This window comes from Vidua chalybeata, chromosome 19 (assembly GCF_026979565.1).
Source record: "Vidua chalybeata isolate OUT-0048 chromosome 19, bVidCha1 merged haplotype, whole genome shotgun sequence".
NCBI classification, from domain to species: Eukaryota; Metazoa; Chordata; class Aves; order Passeriformes; family Viduidae; genus Vidua; species Vidua chalybeata.
In genome coordinates, this window is record NC_071548.1 from 5,538,011 (window position 1) to 5,560,776 (window position 22,766).

Consider the following 22,766-nt stretch of genomic DNA (forward strand, 5'->3'; position numbering starts at 1 on the left):
TGCTGAGGCCTGTGTAGCAATTTCCGCCCAGGCTTTTCCTGCACCAAAGGTGCCCAGTGGGCATGAGGAAGTCACAAGTACCAGAACAAAAGCAACAGAGCTCCCAAGGCATGCAGCACTTTGAGCTGTGTCTTCTGAGCTTAATTCAGTGCAGTTCTGGTACACAGATCTGGAGGTTTGTGCTCTCCTGCTGACCTTGAAGGATTGTCTGCTGGTGCTGAATTCTATATGGTGAATTCATGCTTTTAAACTAATGTAGCTAAAAGGAATTGGTCCTAAAGCTCCCAGTTACTGGTAACCCCACAGATATCATTTTACCGAGCCTTTGCAGCACCCAGCTCTGAGGTGGGGCAGTCACAAGCATTTGACCATACAGTCACCCTGAACTGCAGCACAGAACAGATTCCAAAAGCTCTGCCTCCAAACCAAAGGCACATTCAGGCTGACAGAATTGGTTACTGAAAAGGCTGGCACTTCAAAAGTCCATTTGTACAAATGGCAGGAGGGAAATTAGTTTTATTTTATTTTAAAACCAAACAAGAAGAGAGCAGGGATTCCCAGCCCACCAGAAGATGGCAATTGTAGCAGTAACTCCTTAGAAATCAGTACTGTATCCACAGCCTTCAGCTCCACCTGCTGCTCCAGCAGGGAGGCACCTGGGCAGGGGCTCACAGTGAACCAGCATGACAAGCAGGAGACCATCTCCAGAGTCTTGAGCAGCAAAGGTCTGGAGGGGCTAAGACAGGTCTGGCTATACAGGAATTTGTGTTCCTAACACTCAGCTGTGAGAGCATTGCCAGAAGCCAAGAGAAAGCTTACACATCTGCAAGTCACAAAGTAAAGATTTGACCATGTGCCACCTGCGACCTGGTTGATATTTGGGGAACTGATCTGTGACAGAGGCAAGCATGGAATGGATCCACAGTGAGGACAATGGCAAAAAGGTAGCAGGGATAAAGGTCCCAGGAGACTCTGGACTGGAGGAAAAGTCCTTCCCATACGTCAGGAAATGGGATGTACCAGAGAGTCAGGAAGTGCATCTCTCCAAATCAGGTCCACAGGCAACACCATCGCAGAAATCAACACTCAAGGAACAGAGGGACAGAGCACACAGGAAAACAGCAGAAGTCTTTACACTGTCCTCACTCAGCTGAACTGCCCAGTCCCCTAAAGACACACACACACATCCTACCTCATAAATCCCAGGAACATCAGGAGGATGAGGCTGACGAGCCACCCTGCTGTGGCAAAGGCCTTGGGCATGGTCAGGGCTCCCGTTCCGACAATGAGGTTGAACATGTACACCAGGCCAACCTGCAATCAGCCACATGATCCAGCATCAGAGTGGAATCAGGAATCATCCAAAACACCTCACATCTTAAAATGGAGAGGGCAATCCCTGAGCCAGCAGGGTGGGAACAAGTCCATGTGAGAAATAATTGGAGGAAGGGACTGAAATCCAAAGAGAACAATGTGGGTGTCAGCACATTTCTGGAGAAACAGATATTCCTCTCCATTTTTCTAATTATTTTAATTTTTTTTTCTGTCTTGCTTCTGAAGTTATAAAGTGCATGAGACTTTTTTTTTGTTTGTTTGTTTTCAAATCACTGCCTTCTACCAGAAGGTCTGTGCTGTGGGTTGGGGTCTCTCCTTTTTTTCTGACCTGAACACAAGTAGTTATGGCTATGTACCTTTCAGGACCTTTTATTCTCAGTCAAGCTGGAAATATCCAAACAGAATTCTAATTCAAAGCCTGCTTGCCATTTTACCAGTAAGAAGCTGAGCATATTGTGAAGAAGGGATTTTACTTCCTGAAGGGAAAGGATTTTATCTTCTCTGGCAATGAGTTTTTTCAGTGTCCAGAGACAAAAGAGAACTCTGCACATGGACAGGACCCACCCCCCCCCAGGCTAAGAATTTAGCTCAATTAAGGATCAAGAACTGCCAAAGTTGTTGTGCTTTAGTGTTTTTTTTTTTTTAATATAGGTCAGAGTCTCTCCAGAGGAAAGCCAGTAAAGAGCTGTGTATGAGCAGACTTTTCTGGGCGTGGAGCAATTAACATCAGGAGAATGATTCCCCAGTGACCCTGAGAGCACTTCACTGGCATAAGCACAGCAAATTCATCTTTTGCTGAACATCCTGGAAGGATAATTTTTCCTTTGGTCAGCCAGAAATTAGGATGGTGCCTGTAATGTTCAGCTGGGTTAGACACCTTCAGGGAAAGAGGAGAGCCTCAGCCTTTGAGATTACTCTAGGAAATTCATGCAGCACCAGCATAACAATGTATGAGCAGGTGACACTAATCCTTGAGGGTCCAGACATCCCAGTTACTGTCTTACTTCTCCATTTTCTCAGTTGTGACCTATTTCTGCAGCCTAATATCCACTTCTCCTACATTTAATCATTAACATGGAGATGAAAATTTTAAAGCATTAAAAATCCAACACACAGACTTCAGGGCTGGTTCTAAATTTATTGAGTTCACTTAAAAAAAAAAAGTGTTTACAAAGTGCTGTTTTTAAAAGCTGACATTTCGTGAAGACTTGTGGCTATGAAAACTGGTATTTCCAGTAGTATAGGAAAGTAGTAATTGGCTCTGCAGTTGCACAGGACACCACATTACAGGGAAGAAACCTCTAAATTACTCACTTCCATTGAAGTGGTATAAAACCAATTACTGCAACAGCTGCAGCTAAGTAAACTTTGAGAAACTCAGGGGAAAATGTTTACATAAAGCAACAAAAGTGAAGAAAGTGGGATAGTTTCAATGTCCCAGTCCACCCTGGCTATGCCAATGACAAGTTGGGTCGATGAAAACATTAACAAAATATAAGAAAGTGGGCAAAAGGATGAAGAGCTGGTATAGGACATGAAGCTCTTTCTAGCACTTTTAGATCTATACTTTAAGCACACATCATCCCTTTACCTTATGAAAAGTGATCTGAGATGTAAAAAAAAAAAACATATAACTACAAACACTAAGCATCTTTAACTGCCCTTTGACCTCCACCATCTCCTGAAATGCTGAGGTTATGTCCATGAGGAAGGAGGATTTGTAAACGCAATGCTGAGGAAAAAGGATTTTGAAAAAAAACAAAACCTGTGACCAAACCCACCAGCAGTGGAACTTACATAGGGAGAGTAAAGCTCTCCGGTATCAGTGATGCCACCTGCCATCCTGGAGATGGTGGGGAAACCCAGAGGAAAGCCAGAAGGGTATTTTTGGGAGGGTGTTTTCAACTTCTGTCACCTTTAACCTGTGTTATTTTTGCTGGAAAAAGGAAGAACACACATGTTAGCTTTGGCACATCATCTTTCTGGTATTTGAATAGACTTCAGCAGGATCTTGCCCTTCAGACAGACCCCACTCACGGTGGTTCAATACTCTGTGAAAAGTTTTCATACCTGTTAAACTGGTTTAAAGGCAACCAAAAGGCCCTGCCCTTTCACAGCATATGATGACCAAAATTCATCTTCTCCAAACAGCCAGAGGGGCTGTTCCAGACAACTGAAAGCTCAAGAGGAAAAATGCCTGCCTTGAGGATGATCGCAAACTGCTGCTTCTCATGCAGCTACTATTCCTTGCAAACATGTGCCTCCTACAAATCAAAAAAACAGCCTAAAGTCTCTCCTCCTAAATTCAAGTACAGAAATAAGTAGATAAATGAAAATATGGGACCTATTAAAGATACACCAAGATGCTTTCCATGCACCAACAGTTCCAAAGCAGAAGTATTTGGGAAGCTTTGCATTGTTTCAAATAAACTAGACATGTATGGGAGAACCGAAGCCTTCTGGAAGGTTTCAGTATCAATAACTAGCCATAATTGAATTAAGGGCTTCACACTTCTACATGTGCTCCTACTTAGCCATACCAGCTGGGACAAACCATCAGCACAAGCTGAGCTCCACTAAAAAAATCCAGTTTTAAGCTTGCACACCCACGCTGAATGCCAGAAAATAACCAGGCAACATAGCTCACTGAGGTCATAACTGGACCAGCCTCAGGAGGAGAGCTCAAACATCACCTTTTACAACACACCTCGGCTCAAAACAATGAAGACAAGCTAGGCAAACACAGAGCAAGCAACAAGAAAACGGACACTCCGGAACGCGGCCGGGGCCAGCGTGTCCCCGTGCAGGCCCCCACCCTAGGCGGGGGAAAGCGACACCAGGGCCCCCCGGCCTTACCCCGGCCTGGCTCCCCCCGGGCCTGTACCACAGACAGAACGCTGCTTGCACCCCCTGCCCTCTCCAGGGGAACTCTCCCCGCCCCACAGAGCGCCGACAACCCTGGCAGTTTCCCCCTCACCCCACGGCCTTCTCCCCAGGCCCGGGTCCCGCCGCTCCGGTGCACACACCCACACCAGGACCCTCTCTCGCCCTCTCCCCGCCCGTCGAGCCCCTTCCCAGCCCTGTTCCCACGCTATCCCCACACAGGGCCGCGCCCAAACCTCGTCTGAGGGCCGCGTCCCGCCCGAGGCCCCCTGGGACCCCCGGCCCCTTACCAGCTCCAGCGGCTCGTGCCGGCGGCCGCGGCCCCGCCCCCGGCCGCGCGGGGGCACTCACAGCGCACGCGCTGCCCGAGAGGGGGGCCTTCCGCGCATGTGACAGCCTCGCGGGGCGGGGCGGGGTGAAGGTGGCGGCCGCGATTGGGTGAGGGTAAGGGGCGGAGCACGGGAGGGGATGGGGCGTGGCCTAAAAGGGGCGTGAGCAAGAATGGGCGCGGCCCAGAAGGGGGCGTGGCACCGAAAAGGAGGTGGGGCAGAGAGGGGCGTGGTCGTGCCGGAAAGGGGCGTGTCCAGGAAAGGCAAGAGCGGGGCGGGGATGGAGCGGGGGCGGGGACAGGGTGAAGGCACCGATCGTGATTGGGGCACGGGAGAAGCGGGGCCGAGGAAGAGGCGGGGCCGAGGAAGAGGCGGGGCCGAGGAAGAGGCGGGGCCGAGGAAGAGGCGGGGCCGAGGAAGAGGCGGGGCCGAGGAAGAGGCGGGGCGAGGAAGAGGCGGGGCCTCGCAGGGCCATAGGCGGGGCAATGGGGTGGAGTCGTGGGGAGGCGGGGCGTGGGTGAGGCACGAAAGGGGCGTGGTTACAAGGGGCGGGTCGATGACGCCACACACTTCGTGGCGGGAAGGCCCCGCGGTATCTGCGCATGCGTGGAAGGGCGTAGGGTGGGTACTGGTGCCGATTCCCCTCGGTCCCGGATCCCCTCCCCAGCCCCGGGGCTCTCGTCGGGATGTCGGAACAGGGATTCGGGCGTGTTAGTGCGGGCATATTGGTGCGACCTGGGAGATCCGGACTGTGAGAGCCGCCTCTCGCTCCCGAAAGGCCCCAGGCCCCGTTGCCCCATCCTTTGGCCTCGCCGGAGACACGGAGTGGGGTGTTGGGTCTCTCCCTTAGTGCAGAGGCCATGAAGATTAACCAGGACGTGGTGCTGCGAGGAAAGAAGGTGACGCTGGTGCCCTACACCCCTGCACACGTGCCCCGGTACGTGCCCCGTGTCCTCCTCGGACGCTCCTGCATGGTCTGATTCCACTTCTCCCTTTGAAGACAGCGTTGGGGTCAGGAAAGGTGACTGCCATCTGCAGGGCCCGCTTCCCCCGTGAATCAGTGAGTGAGGTACCCTCAGTGCCCGGCAGCACCATCCCTGTCACAGCTGTGCTCTGTGCCAGCTCTGCTGTCAGGGAGAACTTCACCTGTGCCACCTGGCTCTGAAGGAACACAGCAGTTCTTCTGTTCATTGAGGCCTTTCCCTGGTGACAGTGGAAGAGCAAAGCTTCAGCGTGTAAAGCCAGGTGGATGTTTGATAAATTAGGCGTGCCAACAGTTTGTAAAGTAAAACAGCAAAAGATACCAGCGTTAGTGTTTTGTCAGTGTCCAGGAGGTGCTGTTGTCAGTGTTGCTTGGGATGAAATGCACCAGAACTCAAAAACATTCCTGGATCAGGAATGGTGTGGCCAGCAGGAGCAGGGAGGTCATTCTATCCTTGGCACTGGTGTGGCCACACCTCGAGTGCTGTGTTCACTTCTGGCCCCTCTGTTTGGGAAGGACGTTGAGATGCTTGAGCGTGTCCAGAGGAGGCAGTGAGGTTGGTGAAGGGCTGGGAACACAAACCCTGTGAGGAACAGCTGAGGGAGCTGGGGATGTTCAGCCTGGAGAAAAGGAGACTCAGAGGTGACCTCATCACTCTCTACAGCTCCTGTGGCCAGGTGGGGTTGGTCTCTTTCTCCAAGCAGCAACTGACAGAACCAGAGGACACAGTCTCAAGCTGCACCAAGGGAAATTTAGGTTGATATTGGGAAGAAGTTTTTTACAGAAAGGGTGATAAAGTTCTGGAATGGCCTGTCCAGGGAGGTGGTGGAGTCACCATCCCTAGGTGTGTTTAAGAAAAGCCTGGATGTGGCACTCAGTGCCAGGGTTTAGTTGAGGTGTTGGTGCTGGGTTGGACTCGATGATCTTGAAGGTCTCTTCCAGTCTAGTGATTCTGTGGTTCTGTGAACATCAGGTGTGCATTGGGCACTCCAGACAAAGCCACAGAACAGGCAAACTTCCTAAATTTCCAGACAGCACTGTGTTCCGTAAGGGACAGAGGCTTGTGGATACATTTTAAGTTGCCACAAAAGCTGAGCTGGTGTTTCCAGAGCTGCTTTGTGATGGCCTGACCCTTAGAGCACTGGGAGGGGTCCTTCTGAGGTGCTGCAGCTGGGTCAGTGATGTGGGGCTGGGTCCATTGCCAGGTACCACGAGTGGATGCAGTCGGAGGAGCTGCAGCGGCTGACAGCCTCGGAGCCCCTCAGCCTGGAGCAGGAGTACGAAATGCAGCGCAGCTGGCGGGATGATGCTGACAGTGAGCACCTGGAATGCTTTCTGAGGGAGGGTGGGAGTGGTGAGCAGGTCCTTTCCATTCTGGGAAGGACCTACAGTGAGCTGGGAGTGCCCTGTGAGTGAGTTCCCCTAAACCAGAGGGGATGTGACACTTTCTACAACAGCAGCTTGAACTGGTTTTCTCATTACAGCTGATATATATTCAGGGAAGTAGACAATATCTACTTCCTCGAGCTGTTTGTGTCTTTTTTATGCAATTTTCCAGAGACTGTAGTGATTCATTTCCCACAGCATTTTGTACTGAGCTAAAAATCATTAAGCATCACTCCTGCACAGCCAACACTCCCCAGGTCTGATCTTTGCAAAAAGGTAGAAGGAGGTTGTATTTCTCCTTGATAAATTGTATGATTTTGTGATCACTTGGTTGAGGTGTGTTGACTAAATCGGTTCCCTCACTCTCCTACAGGTAATGAATCACTGCCCATAAAAGCCTGGTAGAAATTTAGTGAGCTGGAAAATACTGAAGCTGGCAAAGACCTCAGTCTGGAGCATTTGTCTTAGGTGGCATAAAAAAACCTTACTCAGAGCTGTAATAACATGGGCCAGGTGAATCACGCAGTCTCAGCCTCTTGTGCACCAAAATAATTCTTTGCCCCAACTTGCTGCTGAGTAAGGTAAGGCAAGGAGACCTCAGACATGGGAAGGAAGTTTTCACACTTCTTCCACAAGCTGTTTCTAGTCTTGGTGTCCGTGTCACCCTCACAACAGGTTTTTCCAAGTATTTCTTTCATTTCTGCAGGTGGGAACAGGCACACCTGGTGTGGGAAGCCAAATTACTAACTCCTCCTTGCTGTTAACACGTGGAAACTGTTATTCCTCTGACCATCGTGCACCTTTAATCTCATTCTTTGGTAATTTAGGAATAATTATCAGCACACTCTGAAGATGCTGCCACATTCTTGTTTTCCCCAGAGTGCACCTTCATCGTGCTGGACTCAGAGCGCTGGCCTGAGCAGTCAGAGGAGAACTCCATGGTTGGGGATGTGAATCTCTTCCTCACCAACGCCGAGGACCCAACTGTGGGCGAGATTGAAATCATGATTGCAGGTAGCTTTTGCAATAGCTACCTGCAAAAAACTGCTTCATAGCTTGGGGCTCTGTCACTGGAGCTGCATGCTGCAGAGAGATGTTGATATTCCTGCTTTTTATTTTATCAGCTTTTTATTCTCATGCTTTACCATGGCTGTTCAGCCCTGATCAGTCCATGGTGTGTCCAGGTCACAGCCACTTCTGAGAAGTGTCTAGTGTGGCTGGTTTGTCTCCCCTAACTGGATGCTGACTCTGCTGTCTCTTTCAGAGCCCAACTGCCGTGGCCGAGGGTTTGGCAAGGAGGCAACTCTGCTGATGATGGCCTATGGTGAGGGTGGCTCAGTGCACGGGAACAGGAGTGTGGTGGGGCTGGGATGTGGAAGCACATAATTCCCAGTGATACAGGCAGACTAGTAAGGGATGCATCTGCCCCACAACTGGAGTCCTGTGCTTTTATGGATGTGACACACAGTAGAAGTGCCTCTCTCTGATTTCTCCTGCAGGAGTGAGAAAACTGGGGATCACCAAGTTTGAGGCTAAGATTGGTCAGGAAAATGAAGCCAGTATCTGCATGTTCAAAAAGCTTCACTTTAAGGAGGTGCAGTAACAGTCCATCTCCCCAGAGAATGTGAGCAGCATTTGCCCTTTGGCTGGGGTTGAGCTGCTTTCTCTGTGTGTGCTGCAGGTTGCTGTGAACAGCATTTTCCAGGAGGTGACGTTGAGGCTGGATGTCAGTGACCAGGAGAGACAGTGGCTCCTGGAGCAGACAAACCACGTGGAGGAGAAGAGTTATGCTGAGCTGAAGCAGCCAGCTGGGGTGCTGGACACCTGACAGACGCCTCCAGGCACCAGCTGGGTTTCCAGGGAGAAGTTGGACATTGTTGCAAGGTCTGGGTGTGGAGGACACCAGAGAGCCAACACTGGAACTGTTCTCATCTGTCTCCTTCAGCTGCTTTGTCATCTTGTCAATTTTGCACTTTGCTTCGCCAGCCAGGGTTACTGCCTGAAATTTGGTCATGGGGAACAGCCACTAACTCACAGGTTTGGCTAGGAATTACTCTGATTTGCTGTTCCAACAGAGCCTAAAATCACCAGCAGTTGATTCCTGGACAAGCAGAAACTTCTCCCGGTGCTCTTAAATCAGGATTCATCAGCAAGGTTTCATGTACTGGCAACTCATTCTTTTTTACTCTTGAATAAAAAAAAAAAAAAAAATCACAAATATCTGAGGTGCCTGAGCACTACATGGGGTAAGCTGCTTTCTTTGGCAGCTCAAAAAGTGGTTTATAAGTTGCAAAGGACAGCAGAGACTCTTTAAACCCAGTTTCCTGGAGTCTGGTAAGTTGCAGGGGGAGCACTGCTGGGTTCTGGCAGGGAGAAGCTCAGATGTGGCTGAGCACAAACAAAGGGCAAGTTAATATGATGGAAATTGTTGATATTGGCTGATCAAGGCTGGAGCTGAGCCCCACCACTAGGAGGGGGCTGAGAGCTGCAGGAGGCTTCTGAGACAAATCCCCTTCAGCTTCAGGACTGCTCCATATTCTTGCACTACATTTTCTTGGCTGCTTTGATGAAAGTAAGGAGGAGAACACACTGAAAGGAGACAGCTCCCTTCTTCCACCAGCTCAGGACTTGCTCTGTTGAGCCTGGAGGGTCCATTTGCTGCTCTCCACTAAGATAAAGATGAATGTGGGGGAAATACCTCTTATTGGAGGACAGATCTATTTAGGGCAGGAGTTATGCAGCCTCTGCTGCAGTAGATCTGAGATCCATGTATGAAAGAGGCACTTGCCTAACTCCCACTGGACAAACTTCCCTGTGCAGTTACTCAGCCTGACCTGTCCTGCCCTATGCACACTGTCCACAGCAGGGAAGCTGCTAAGAGGAGAGGACAGAAGGTAAGAAGGGTAACTGATGCTCCTGTGCGTTTTCATACTGTAACAGCAACTGTAATGACTAATCCTAGACCACAAATTACCTGTTTCAGTGATGGAAGATTTCAGATTTGCCGAGGGATGTTTTGGAGATTGGCAGTCTGTGGAATTTTTAGTGTTGCCGTGCCTGTATTTTTAGGTCCTGGGGGCTTTAGTTTTCCAATTTTAACTAATTTAAATACATGATTCCTGTGACTAATATTAAAGCCAAGTGTGGGAACAGTGTATCATGGCATTTTAAATGAGTATTTAGTTTGTAGTGAAAGCTTTGTGTGGTAATAAAGTGAAGAGCAGCTCTACTTCCTGCTGGGATTACCATGACAAGGGCTACTAATCCTCCTGCTCCTCATCACCTGCTGCAGGCAGAAATGGATTCTGTCCTCCAGCACAGGATTTGCAGAACCTGCTGGGTGAACTGCTGGCTCTGGTGCTCCTTCCGTGAAGTGTCTCATCCCTCTGCCAAAGGAGCAAGGCCAAACCGGCAGGAGAGGTCTAGCTGGGCTGGGATTTGCTCCCCTAAAACCCGACCAATGTGGGAAAAATAATTTATTTTAACCTCTGCTGCCAGAGGGAAGGGGCAGGGTGATCTCCTATTGCAGCTCCTGTGCCCAGCTGGTTGCTCCGGAGCCAGCGAAGGCCCCGCTTGACATCCCCGGGCCCCGGCAACGCCTGTGCTGCCCTGGCTCCACAGGTGGCTGGGAACAGCCTTTCCCTGGCAACCCACAACAAAGTTGGGTATGTCCCAGAGCTCAGCCCACCCAAAAGGCTGGGGGAAAGAGTCCTGGCAGGGCTCAAACAGGGTTCCCACAGGGAACCAGTGCCCAGCTACTCTGACCAGGCCAAGAGGCAAAAGATGCTGCTGGGACCCACTGGTGCCCCCACTCCTGTCCTGCATGGGCTGCCCCACCCTGTGGCATCCATCCCAGGTAGGGGTGTCCTGCTGCCCCAATGGGATGAGGATAGGAAAACGGGATGGGGGCTCACCTTCCCTCAGAGAACACGTCTTTGGAGGATGAGACAAGTTGGAATGGGCTCCCCCAGCTTCCAGGAGGAAGTGACAGCCTGCACATCCCCCGGAAATCTGGTGGCACTTTGTCACCTGGCTGTCACTTGAGGTCCAAAGATCTGTGACCATTTGTATGCTCAGGTGGAAAAGCTTCTTTGCAGATTTGGAGCACAAAACAAGAGTGTGCAGAAGGGAGGAAGCGAAGACACCAGACAGAGGCCAGGCACAGCCATGCCTTGTCCCACTGTGCCACCAGTCTGGCCCCACTGAGCCACCCAAGGCTACATCCATTCATTCAGAGGGACAAGCATCCCTCTCCTCACTCATTCCCTCTGTCTTCCCTCAACCCAGGTGCAACCCAGGCTCATCCCAAGAACCCCCATAGGGGCTGGGGCCACATTTGGGCTGCCCCAAACAGAGCTACTGCCCTCCAGCCTGGCCAGCAGACCCAGATTAGAGCTTTGCATCACCTCCCTCACCCTCCCCCCCCACACACATACACACACACTCCCCAAGGGATTAATGCTCATTAATCACCCCGAGGCATTAACCCCCCACTGGGCACAGCTGGTGCCTCCCCAACACCCTCAACCTGTCCCCATCACGTGCTGAGGGGTACCCAATCCAGGCCCAGGGTCCCCCAGTTACCTGCTTTTCTCCCAAGCCCCAGAGGGCCACAGCAAGCCCTCTGCATGCCCCTCCACCCACCCAGGCTCTGGAAGGATTTAGCCTTAAACCAGACTTGTGAAGTCAGAAAGGTTTATTCCAGTAAACAGGATTTCTCTTGAGCTGAACAGTACAACAACACCTGATTTCAGCACATGGAAACAAAACATCCACAGGAAGAATTTCCACAAAATACAGGTTAAAAAAAAAAATAGATGTGATTGGGAAAACACTCATTTCAGAAAAAAAAAAAAAAAAAAAAAACCAAGAAATCTGTGAGAAGATTTTAAATTAAACAGTGTTGGATTCAAACCCTGATTGGCTCTGTCTCCAGAAGTGTGCAGGAGCAAAGGAGACTATTATTGCTTGCTGTGCTGGCTCCAGACACCCTCCCCTCTCCCAAAATTTGCCCCAGGGTAAGGTGCTGGGCACTCCTCAATGCTGGGCACCCATACCCCCTCCTTGCAGCTGAGGAGGCAAAGGGAAAGAGTCATTGTGGACGGAGCTTGCCAGGCCACAGTCAAATACCCTGGCTGTGATCAGCGGCTGGGCAGGTGGGGTTTGGGAGAAGACACTAAAAGTCTCAGGTTTTGCAGTTAAAGGGTAATTTGGGGGGATCGCAAATGGAGATGAGGTTTGGGGTGGGGAAAAAAACAGGGAACAGTGGGGACCAGGAGTGTTGGGCATCAGGCCACCCCAAATCCTTGATCCCTCCCAAACCCCTGCTTGTGCCTACCAGGGTGTGTAGGGCTTCAAGGCAGGGCTGGAGGAGCACCCTGGGGATGAGCTTTTGTGAGGGGGCACCCCCAGCCCAGAACCCCTCTGCAGGGATGCTCACTGGCCACCAAAGCCCAGCACGTGGGTCAGGGTTGTAGGGAGCAGCCCCACATCTCTACCAGGAGCCCATGGCAGGAAGGAGAGGAATGCAGGAGAGGTGGGTATGGGGCTGGGGGGGGGCTAGAGGACCCCCACCCTGCCTGTGAAGGTAGGGCCTTCACAGGTTGCTGAACAGTTCATTTTTCTTGCTCCAGTCCATCTGGGGTGCCCTCTTGCTAGTGCGCTTCTGGTGCGCCCGCTCCTTGGCCACAGCCAGCGGGATGTCAAGGTCCAGGAGGGAGCCAGATGCTGAATGGTGTTTGTCACCCTCCTGTGTGTGAGGCTGGGGATGAGAGGCAGTGTCAGCCCCACTCTGTGTCCTCTGGACAGCCCCATGGTGGGGGCTCAGCCCAGATCCTGCTTTCCAGCCACCACCTCCCCCCAGCATTCCCAGCCCTACCTCGCTGTGGGTCTCGCTGGAGTTGGGGGACACAGCCAGTGGTGCGGGGCTGGACGGGCTCTCGGACACCGAGTGGGACCGTGGCTCTCCACCATTTTCCTGAGGGGAGCAGGGAGGGAGTGTGAGCTCCAGCCCTGGGGCTTGAGAACAGCCTCCAGAGTTGCAAGTCCCACCCAGGAGGCCATGAAATCCGTCCTTCCCCCACGTAATCCCCTGCAAGCTCCAGGCACACAAATACCTCTAGCGCTGCCCATCAGGGCGGGGAAGGATTAAACCCCGGCCTGATTGCCCTGGCTTTAGCAGGAGCAGGAGGAGGAGAGTGGCTGCAGGGCTGGGTGCTACTTCCCTACTGCAGCACAAGGGCTCCCAGCCCTGGCGCATCAAAAGGCAAAAGGAGAGCAGGAAAACAGCCACTTCCAAGACACTCAGCACCACAAGCATCCCCCTTCCTGGAGGACACCAGTTCCCTTCCCAGTGGCACCGCCTCTTGTGTGGCAGCCTGAGATGACTGTGGTATCTGGTGGCATCACCTACCCATGGGCACAGGGGACATGAACAGGAGGGTCCCTGACTGGAGATGGGCATAGATGGAATTAAAATCAAGACAAGGTTCTTACCTTCCCTACATCACCATTGGCTACTGTTTCTGGCAAGGGACCTGTGGGATAAGGACATGGGCACTGGGTGAGGATGTGTTTGCTTTGTCCCCTTGCCAGTGGAGGGCAAGCCAAGGCTGTACATGGCCAATGCTCACACAACACTGCTCAGGGTCTGGCCAGGTCCTGAATTTTTTAACCACCCACTGCTGACAGCCCTGTGGCACAGGGGATTGCTGCCAGATACATCCCCATGATGGCAGCCGTGATGTGGAGCACAGTGAAACCCCTTTCCCATCCTCCTGGGGACCACTGTGACAGCAGAGGAGAGCAAAGGCAGCTAATGCCTGTTTGCTCCCCAGGCCATCAACCTGCCCACCTTAGCCCCACCAGCCGGGCACGGGGCCCTCAGCCAAGCAGGGAGACACCAAAGCCAAGTGACTCTGCTTGGCCACAGGGTGATAAGACCACCTCCCAGGGCTCAACACCCTTAGGTTTGGTGAGAAGGTGACAGAGAGCCAGCAGAGGTGGCACAAACCCCTCCCAGCAGCACAGTCCCCAGCCCACCTGTTAGGTGCTGCTCCGAGGGCACCACCTTGCACTTCTTGAAGAACTCATCTGTGAGTTTGTCCACCACCAGCAGTCTGGTCTCGTCACCACTCGCCTTGATGGCTGCCACCACGTCACTGTGCTGCTTGCCCTCCATGCACACACCATTCACCTGCAGGCACCACATCACCACTGGAGCTGGGGGACATCCATCCCTCAGAAGTACCATGGAGAGGTCAGGTACCAGCCTTGGTACCAGTCATAATCCCAGCACAGCCACCCCATAGCCCCCACAGGCATTCGCGGCCTCACAGCGATTAGCAGTGAAGCAGGAAAAACCTCATTAAAAGCAGATTTTTCTCTGAGTGATTGGCATGGGATCAAATGGGCAAAGCTGGCACATGGACACAGGGCTGGCACAAAACCCTTGTTCCATGCCATGGTCTCCAGAAACCCCACAAGCTTCACCCCAGAAGAGGCAGCAGCCCCACACCCTGGTGAGCAGCAGGGCTGGGGCTCAGCTGGTCCTTGTTCTCATGGACCATCATCCCATGTGGCACAAACCTCAGCTTATCCCCACCCTGGTCACACCTGACAGCAGGACTTGTGACCATTATGCACCTTGTCCCCAGCCTGTGCCACCCCAGGGGATCCCCAGGGACAGCAGGACAGTGCTACTGCTAATTAACCCCCAGACAGCTAATCAATGCTCAGTCCCAGCCCTCCACAGTGCTGCACCCGTGGGTGGGGACTGGCAGGCTGGTGCAGGTTGGGTGGCTGTGCCATGAGTCACCAGCAGCACCAGGGACACTGTGCGCCTTCCTGGCCAAGGGCAGCTGTCTCCCAGGCACCAGGATGTGAGGGAGTGCCAAGCTTTTCAGAGAGGCCCCTCAGACCTCCCCTCACCCCAGCACACCTCGATGATGCGGTCCTGGGGGGCCAGCCCTGCTGCCTCAGCCGGCGACCCGGGGTCGACAGCGCGCACGTACTGCCCTGGGCGACTCTTGTCACTGTGCAGGTTGAAGCCGTAGCCATCAGGGCCCTTCTTCATGTGGCACAATCGAGGTCTTAGCTCCTCCTGCAATGGGAACAATCTGTGGGTGAACTGCTCCCGGACCCCCTAACACCCAAGGACAGCACCAGGAACCCCAGACAGCTGCTGCAGTAGCAGGGACACCATCCTCAGGTGGCCATCTGTGGGCACTGATGCCCCAAGATAGGACACAGGGTGCCAAACACCTTATGATCCTGGGCTCTAATTAATTAATTAGGTGTAGGGCACACTAATTGCAGTGAAACACTGAAGAAACTTCTTATTATGTATGTGTTCCCAGACCACACTCTTCCTTTTGGGATCAGGACTGCAACTGCCATGAAGGTGGAGGAGGAAACACAGCCCAGGTGACTAGGAAGCATCCCCACTCCACCTCATCCCACTCTGGAAGCTTTGGCTACCAGAGAGGTCTGGCACAGGTGCTGGCACAGGTCCCCTCCATCACCCCCCTGCCAACTGCCCCTCTCCATGGCAAACCCAGCCATGGGCTCAGGGAGATCCCCCACCCCAGAGCACCCCACAGCTATTGTCAGCAGGGAAGGGGCACACAAGGCTTGGGCAGGCAGCTGGAACCCAGATGGAGCAGATGGAGCACCTCCATGCCCCAGCATGACCTTCCAGGATTGCAAAACAGAAACCAGCTCCACTGGGGTGGGGCGACTGGGACGTTCACCTCTCCAGGAGGCAACACCCACCTCATCTGCACCTCGTTGCACTTTGACCTATGGATCCACCAGTCCTGGAGCCAGGGAACCCCGCTGGGGCAGCCACAGCCACTCACTTGGCCCCCTTGGTGCCCTCTAAACTCACCACACAGTGAGCAGCAGGAAGAAGCAGGAGCATCCCCGGAAGCCTGGCACACAGGAACTGCCTTTACTCACCCAGCGGGGAGTGGGATGTCCAGGAAGCATCAGAGGAACCAGGTGACACAAACCAGACACCTGCATATCACTCTGTCAGAACTGCTCTGACCCTAGCACCCAATACCACTTTTTCAATTTATATATAAAATAGTTTGATCCCACCTTGACCACCAGAACCTGGGCTTTGGTTGGGCTCTCCCAGCAGCTAAGACTTAAACTACTGGAATATTCCTCACCAATGGGGCTAATATTTAATCCTTCATCCAAGATAATTTTTTCTCTCTTGGTACCTATAGCATCACTGAGGACAGACACTGCAGGAATTTGCCCTCCCACACCTGCACCAGGGTGCTCTTTACCCCCTGCACAGAACTCTTGCATCTTGCCACAAAATTACCTTTGCCCACTGCACAGAAAACTGGGTACTGGGGTGCTGACATCCCATATCTGACACACTGGTGTGGCACAGGGTCCCACATGGGCTGGGGTGACGTATTTACAATTGTTAAGCTCAACACTGCAATAAAGCCCCGATAAAGCCCCATCCTCTTGCACAATACCTTCTCTTCATGGTCAAGGCCAGCCACCACCCCAGCACCAACTGACAACGCCCTGGGAAGGGAGGTGCAGGCAGCACCCAGCACATCTGCCAGGAGTGAAGGTGATCCCGAGATGCCTCAGCACTGGCATGCAGGACTCGGTCTCCACGTGTCTCAGCTTCACATGCCCAGTGCAACAGCCCAGCTGTGGATTCCCTGGCTGGGTGGCAGATTGTGACCCCCTCGACTTCACCCCTTCTGCCCTCTCATCCCCACCCTGTGCCCAGGTGGCAGCAGGTTCACGGGTGTGATAGCATCCTCCACCCAGGCAGAAATCCCAAGCAATGGTGGCGACAGACAATACCCAAAATAACGACAAAAGGCAGGAGCTGCTGGAGATTGAATGAAGGCAGCACCTCCCCAGGTCCCTGCCCTGGCTCAACCCTGAGCAAAGGGTTCAGGCTCTGGAGCACCCAGGCTGCCGGTGCCCTTGGCAGCACTGTGGGGCTGCTCCACGCCGATAGCTCAGGACAAAGCCAAGGAGCAAGCGGTGCTGGCAGCGCTCCCAGGTGAGGAGGAGGAGAGAGAGCTTTGCTCCCACCCATACCAACACAGCCCTGGCAGCCTGGGCTTCCTGAGATGCTGGTGCCATGAATTTTTTGGGGGGATGGGAAGTCCTGCAGGGTGGACAGATGTCTCAGGACACAGGGACAGGTCAAGGCGGTGAGGGAGGCACTGATCCTGCAAAGGCAGTTGGCCAAGGCAGCAGCACTCGCCGCAAGGGCAGCCTGGCCAAGCCATGACGTGGCCCCCCAGCATCCCCTCACCAGCGGCTGGCAGCTCCTCCAGCCCAGCGTGCCAGGCTGCCTGTGCCCTCCCCAAGTCACAGAAACCCTGCGGGCAGCCACCATTCTGCCATCCAGAGAGGAAAACAAATGCATCCGATCCTCCAGCAGCCGTATCCTGCCCATCCATGGGGTGAGCACCCCATGGCAGGGCATCCTTTCAGCCCCAAAGTCCCCTTAGGGCTGAGCAACATGAGGCCAGAGTGTTTGAGGCCAAGACCCAAAGAAGAAGACCTGTGGCTATGGAGCTGGGCAGTGGAAATGCCCCTAATTTCTCTAAGCTGCTGCATCCTGTCCTGCAAGGCCAGCAGCTCTCCTGCCGTGCCAGCATTAGCTCGGAGAGCCTTGTTACAAGCAATTACAACCTTTGTTAGGGAGGGCAGCGGGGGAAGCTGGAATCAGCCCCATGCAGAGGTATCCCATGCCACCCCTCTCCTCTACACCCAGGGAAGGCAGAGAGGTCTCTGTCTGCAGAGATGCTCGCTTGGGATGAGGACTTCTGCAGCATTGCTGTTCCTGCTGTTCCTACCCTGAAACAGGATTTGGGGCACACCCAGATGCTTCTCCCTCTGCAGCACCTTCAGCCACCTGGCAGGACCAGCAATCCCAGGATTGTGGGGACCTCAGCTGTACAGCATGTCAGGACTCACCCCTCATTTCCCAGCCACTCAATAGCAATTTCAGGACAGCTTTTGAAGCCTCAAGTCCCAGGAAATTCCCTGCAGCCCTACAAGCAGCATCAAGCCTGCTGGCGGTAGCAACATTCCCAGTTACTCAAAGAGAAACACAAGAGCTCTGAGGATGCCTGAGCCAGCAAATTCACACGGGTCTCAAAATCTGGCACACACATTCGGGCTTCATACAAAGGGGATGCAAAGCAGTCTCCTTGCAGCATCCCTGTCACGTCCTGTTTGACTGGAGCTGCTTTTCATGCAGCTGCCTTGAGAGGAAATTTAATTCATTTCCTAATTAAACTCCAGCTACCCCAGTGCAACGCGGGGAACTGCTCCTTGTTACACTCTGAAACCCAGCCCTGGCAGGCTCTCCCAGGTTTTACAAGGAGGGAAGAGCCTTGCTGGCAGGGAGGGCTCTAATTTAACACTAAATTTGCAAGAGGGAAGCCCGGGGCTGGTAGCAAATGCCTTGCCCTGGTACCAGGGCCCCGTGCTGGCAGCACCCAGTGCTGCCCTAGGAACACTGTGCAGTTTGTATGAAACTTTCTCAAGACACTCCCAAGCAGCTGAAGCCTCCGGAAATAAAGATGGAAGCAGACAAACTGTCACAGCTCTTAGTGGGGGGGACACCCCCACAGCACAGGGCCCCAGGAAATGGGGCTGACCTGAGAGGTGTGAAACTGTCACCACACTGGTTCAGCACGGCAGACAAGGGTGCATGGATCAGCTTCCCAGGGAGGCTCAAAACCACAGCATCAGGGGATTTGCACACTCAAGGTTTGATAGGAATGAAAAAGGAGTCCATGACGAGTCTCCCACAACTTCCTCAGGGATCTGTGGGGGTCCGAGCCCCCTGGCAGTCCCAATCATGCAGGACCCAGTACATTCTGGAGAGAGAGTGGATTCTGTTGGAAGTTGGGAAACACTAAACATTGCTCACCACAAACAGCTCTCCCAGCTCTTGAGCGTCTCCAGTCTTGTTAAACAAATAAAGGCAAGTCCAGCCCAATAAAGCAAACAGAACTCTGACATGTGCAAATCTCCTGCTTCCCCTGTGATCCCAGGGAATCCTACCAACCCACAGTGATGGGATGGATCTGCGGGGGGATGGAGCAGCCAGCACCGGTTGCCTGCTAGTGGCCAGGAACAGGCCACCAGTGTGTTCCTGCCACACTGGAGAGAAATCCCTTTCTGCCGCTCTGGCTTGGCTCAGCATCCCGCTCATCATCTTCCCACCCTGCTTGGTGGGTGCCTGGCCTGGGCAATGTCTTTAAACCCACTTTTCCACTGGGCCCTGCCCCCAGCTGCAAGATTTCCTGCTGCTACCTGTTGAGAAACCGTCTGAGGCCTTGTGGCAATGTCACCCCATGTCACCTGCTTCCTGATCTAGTGAGCAGAGAAACCACTAGCAGAGAAACTGCCAGTAGTAACTGTGCATGAGCTGTGCCCCGAGCCTGCTCCCCAGGACTGGGGGGAATCTTCATCCAAGACTGTCCCCCAAAGCCCATGAGGTATCTCCAGCTGGAGCTGTCTCCCAAAATCTTGTGGGGCATCTCCAACTTCCTAAGCTCTTTCCATCACTCCAGCCAACACAGCGAGCAGGCAGCAGTCCCACAGCATGAGAGGGCTCCAACCTCCTTGGGGACAGCACATCCTTAGCCCCCAAGCCTGGCAGGGGACTCACATGAGCTGTATTGAGAACATCCCTTTTATTTTTCCCAGCCCATGGAGAGGTCTGGGAGCAGAAAGCAGAGCACAGTCTCGCTAGCCCCGAGGGAGCACTGGCACTGTGACATATGGGAGAGCAAGCACATTCTCCCTGCATGGGGCAGCACTGGAGTCCAGCACGGGGCCACATGTGAGGGACGTGGGATGATACAGGGGACAGGGAGCAAGACAGATAGAACAGGGATAGAACATGGCTGTTCCTACCCAAATAAGCCCATCAAGGAGGTGCTGGAGCAATGTTTTAGCCAGGCAGGGAGAGCTGTGCCTGTAGTGAATCAGCCCAATCAGGGGAACAAGCACAAGGTTAAAGTCCAACAGGAGATACAGCTCAAAAACACCTAATCCTCAACAAAACCCTGTGTGACAGCAGCTCAGTGAGTCACCAAGGTCTTCCTGGGGCTCAGCATCAACACTGGGAAGGCTCCACTGCACCAACCTCTCTGGGAACAGGTCATAAGATTTCCCCAGAAGGCTCCTCACAACGGGGACTCCAGAGGCTGCTGCCCAGGGAGCCATCCACATGTCTGTTGTAACAACAAACATATCTTTGCTGGGTAAATAAAAAGCAGTATTATCTCCCAGAGCCCCAAGCGTCTCTTAGGAACTGCTTGGGGCTTGAAAGGTCAGCTGTTTCTCAATTCCTCACCTTTCTACATCACTTTGTTTGTGCAACTGCTCACTCCCACGCGTGCTTAAGGTCGACATTCCTGAGTTAGGAAGCGTCTGGAGACTGACTGCCAGGATCAAGCCCCCAGCCCGGGAAGAGCTTTCCTATCTCCACTCCATTCCACAGCAGAGACGGAACACACTCAAAGCAGGAGCGACTACCACCAATACCTGCAGTCTCAGCCCCAAAAAACACCCTCTGCCGGTGTTTTTTGTTGTATTTTGGGGTGGGTTAGTGCCAGCCACCCTCAGCCCAGTTCTGGGCTCAGCTGCACGTCAAAGCTCCCCCTGTTGCTTTTCTCACGCCGTTTCACCGGCCCCGCAGCACAGGAGTCAACGGGCTCAGTTATGGGTCCAACCAGCCCGATGTGCCCGGCTGCCCCCGCCCGTCACTGACACGGCTGGGAGACAAGACCATTAAGAGAGGAAAAAAAAAAAAAAATTAAAATAAAAAAAGCAAAGCAGTCGGGCGCGGCAGGACCCGGGGCTTCTGGGGAGGCGCGTTTAAAGCTAAGTAAAAAAAGAAAGAGACCGAAATCACACACAACGCCCAGGGCAGACGCGGCAGCCGCGGCTCCCGCTCGCTCGCCTGGAAGGCGACCACCGCGGCCGGTCGCAACCCCGCATCCTCGGACAACACCCTCTGCCCCGAAAACTTCCGAGCCCCAGTCCCCGGCGGCTCATTTACCCGCTGGTCGCCACCGCTGGGCTCCCGCGCCGCGGGCTCCGCCGGCATCGGAGCTGCCTGCCCACTGACCACCGGCGACTCGGCACCCGCCTCGCCCCGCTTCGGCAGCTGATCCTCGGCCGTCGAGTCTACGACGAGGAGGCTGACGGCGCCGGCGGCGGCGCGGATCCGCTCCACCACCTGCTGATGGCTCTCCCGCTCCACGTTCTCGCCGTCCACCTCCAGCAGCCGGTCCCCAGCGCGCAGCCCCGACCGCTCGGCCGGCGAGCCCGCCTCCACCAGACGGATGAACTGGCCCGGCTTGCCCTTTTCGCCGTGCAGGTGGAAGCCGTAGCCATCCGGGCCGCGCTCCAGGCGGCACAGCCGGGCGGCGGGGCCCGCGCCGCTGCTCATGGCGGGGGAAGCGGCAGGAGCAGCGACAGACCCGTCCCGCCACCCGCACTCAACGCACTGCGTGGTACCGAGCCCGCCGCACGGCTTATATAGGGGGGCGGGGCGCGGGGCCGGCGGCCGCCAATCGGAGAGCGGGATGGGCTGATGCCCGCCAAATAAGGACAGCAATAGGGCGTGTCTATGCAAATTTTAAAGGTGCGGTTATGCAAATACAGGCGGTTTGGGTATCCAAACGTGTTCTCGCCCCGGTGGGGCGCTCTGGGCGCGGCGCCGCCGGGTCGTGGTGCCGGCAGCGGGACCGGATCGCTCCCGGTGGGGTTCGATCGCTCACCCGCAGTCTCCTCCGCCTCTCCCTGGTGCCACCCGAGCCCACCGCGGCAACTCCCGATTCTCGCTGAACTCCCCCCACTGGGGATCGGCTCTATCTCGGAGACAGCCCCGACGACGGCCGGAGATCGGCGAGACGCTCCCAGCTGTTTCCGCTCCGCGACACATCCCGGGTGGCCTCTCGGGGAATATCCGTCCCATACTCTCGCCCAGTCCTTGAAGGCTGCAGTTGGTCCCACGCTGCTCCGACGTAGAGGGTGGAGAGATGTTCGAAGTAAAATAAAACGCCCAAATTGAAACTGCGCGGGAAAGCAGGCCTGGAAGAGGGCAGGTAAATCGCTTTGCAGTGGAAATGAGATACCAGCCCTGTTCCCCCAGCCGCCTCTGAACCTTGCTCAGCACCCTAGAGCTGGGGGCCCGAGGAGGGGGGGAAGATGGAGGGAATCCCAGGAATTTGCTCTGCCCTGGCTCCAAGTTCTCTGCTCATGGACTGAGAAGCAGAAGTAGCTGCAGGGGGCCATGAGTATGTGAGATCCTGGGGTTTGGGCTCAGCCAGGGCAGGGCAAGGCAGCAACCAGCCTGGGCTGCTCCGGCCATGCTGCAGGGCTGCTGGTGCCAGGCAGAGCTGCCTCCTGGGATTGTCCCAGAGAGGGTAGCATAGAGGTGGCTCCCAGGGCAGGGCCTGACTGAAGTTCCTGGGCAAAGGTCCTCAGGGCAGCCAGGATCACGTTTAACTGAGCTGCAGACAGGCATGCAAGGAGGGGACAGCTGCATGCATGGGACACGTCTCTCACGAGGCACTCTGCCCCAAAACCCTGCTCAGGGGCCTCAGCGTGCTCGAGGTGGCCGTGCTCCAGCTCCGTGGGCCGCAGCTGGGAGCCGAGGGTGGGCTCATTTGTTTCCTCCACTCGGCTAAGCATTCGCCCGCGGCTGCTCGGCGCTGAGAAAAGCGGCGGAGAGGAATCCCACGGCAACAGGCGACAAATGCCTTCGGAGAGGAAAATCAGGGCAAACGTGTTGTGGCACGGCCCCAGTACGGGGGCTCTATCGC

At 54.3% G+C, this 22,766-nt stretch overlaps 3 protein-coding genes across 7 annotated transcripts in view; 1 reads left to right on the forward strand and 2 right to left on the reverse strand.

Annotated features, from left to right (window-relative positions):
* TMEM104 (transmembrane protein 104) overlaps window positions 1-4,610 on the reverse strand; it is a 43,777-nt gene extending 39,167 nt beyond the window's left edge. For 2 of the 4 annotated variants that reach the window (XM_053960355.1, XM_053960352.1), the window contains exons 1-4: window positions 4,455-4,501; window positions 3,406-3,599; window positions 3,133-3,271; window positions 1,193-1,314 (exon numbers count right to left, since the gene is read on the reverse strand). In XM_053960355.1, coding sequence (XP_053816330.1) covers window positions 1,193-1,314; window positions 3,133-3,177 — 167 coding nt within the window. In that variant the 5' untranslated portion in view covers window positions 3,178-3,271; window positions 3,406-3,599; window positions 4,455-4,501. Of the gene's footprint in view, window positions 1-1,192; window positions 1,315-3,132; window positions 3,272-3,405; window positions 3,600-4,454 lie in introns of all 4 variants that reach the window. The other 2 variants (XM_053960353.1, XM_053960354.1) reach the window with 2 other exon arrangements.
* Window positions 4,611-5,120: 510 nt separating this feature from the next.
* On the forward strand, window positions 5,121-10,133 carry NAT9 (N-acetyltransferase 9 (putative)). Its single transcript, XM_053960362.1, has 6 exons — window positions 5,121-5,484; window positions 6,735-6,844; window positions 7,795-7,929; window positions 8,180-8,239; window positions 8,415-8,509; window positions 8,597-10,133. Exons 1-6 carry the CDS (start codon window positions 5,408-5,410, stop codon window positions 8,741-8,743), a joined length of 624 nt encoding a protein of 207 aa, XP_053816337.1. The 5' UTR covers window positions 5,121-5,407; the 3' UTR covers window positions 8,744-10,133.
* A 1,460-nt stretch (window positions 10,134-11,593) lies between these two features.
* NHERF1 (NHERF family PDZ scaffold protein 1) lies at window positions 11,594-21,436 on the reverse strand. 2 transcript variants are annotated; one of them, XM_053960375.1, is made up of 6 exons: window positions 20,996-21,436; window positions 14,855-15,016; window positions 13,957-14,110; window positions 13,411-13,451; window positions 12,794-12,892; window positions 11,594-12,664 (listed from the first exon to the last, which is right to left on the reverse strand). In XM_053960375.1, exons 1-6 carry the CDS (start codon window positions 21,386-21,388, stop codon window positions 12,512-12,514), a joined length of 1,002 nt encoding a protein of 333 aa, XP_053816350.1. In that variant the 5' UTR covers window positions 21,389-21,436; the 3' UTR covers window positions 11,594-12,511. The 2 variants fall into 2 exon arrangements, with proteins under 2 accessions (XP_053816350.1, XP_053816349.1); XM_053960374.1 differs by having other exon boundaries at window positions 11,594-12,676.
* Window positions 21,437-22,766: the final 1,330 nt, after the last annotated feature.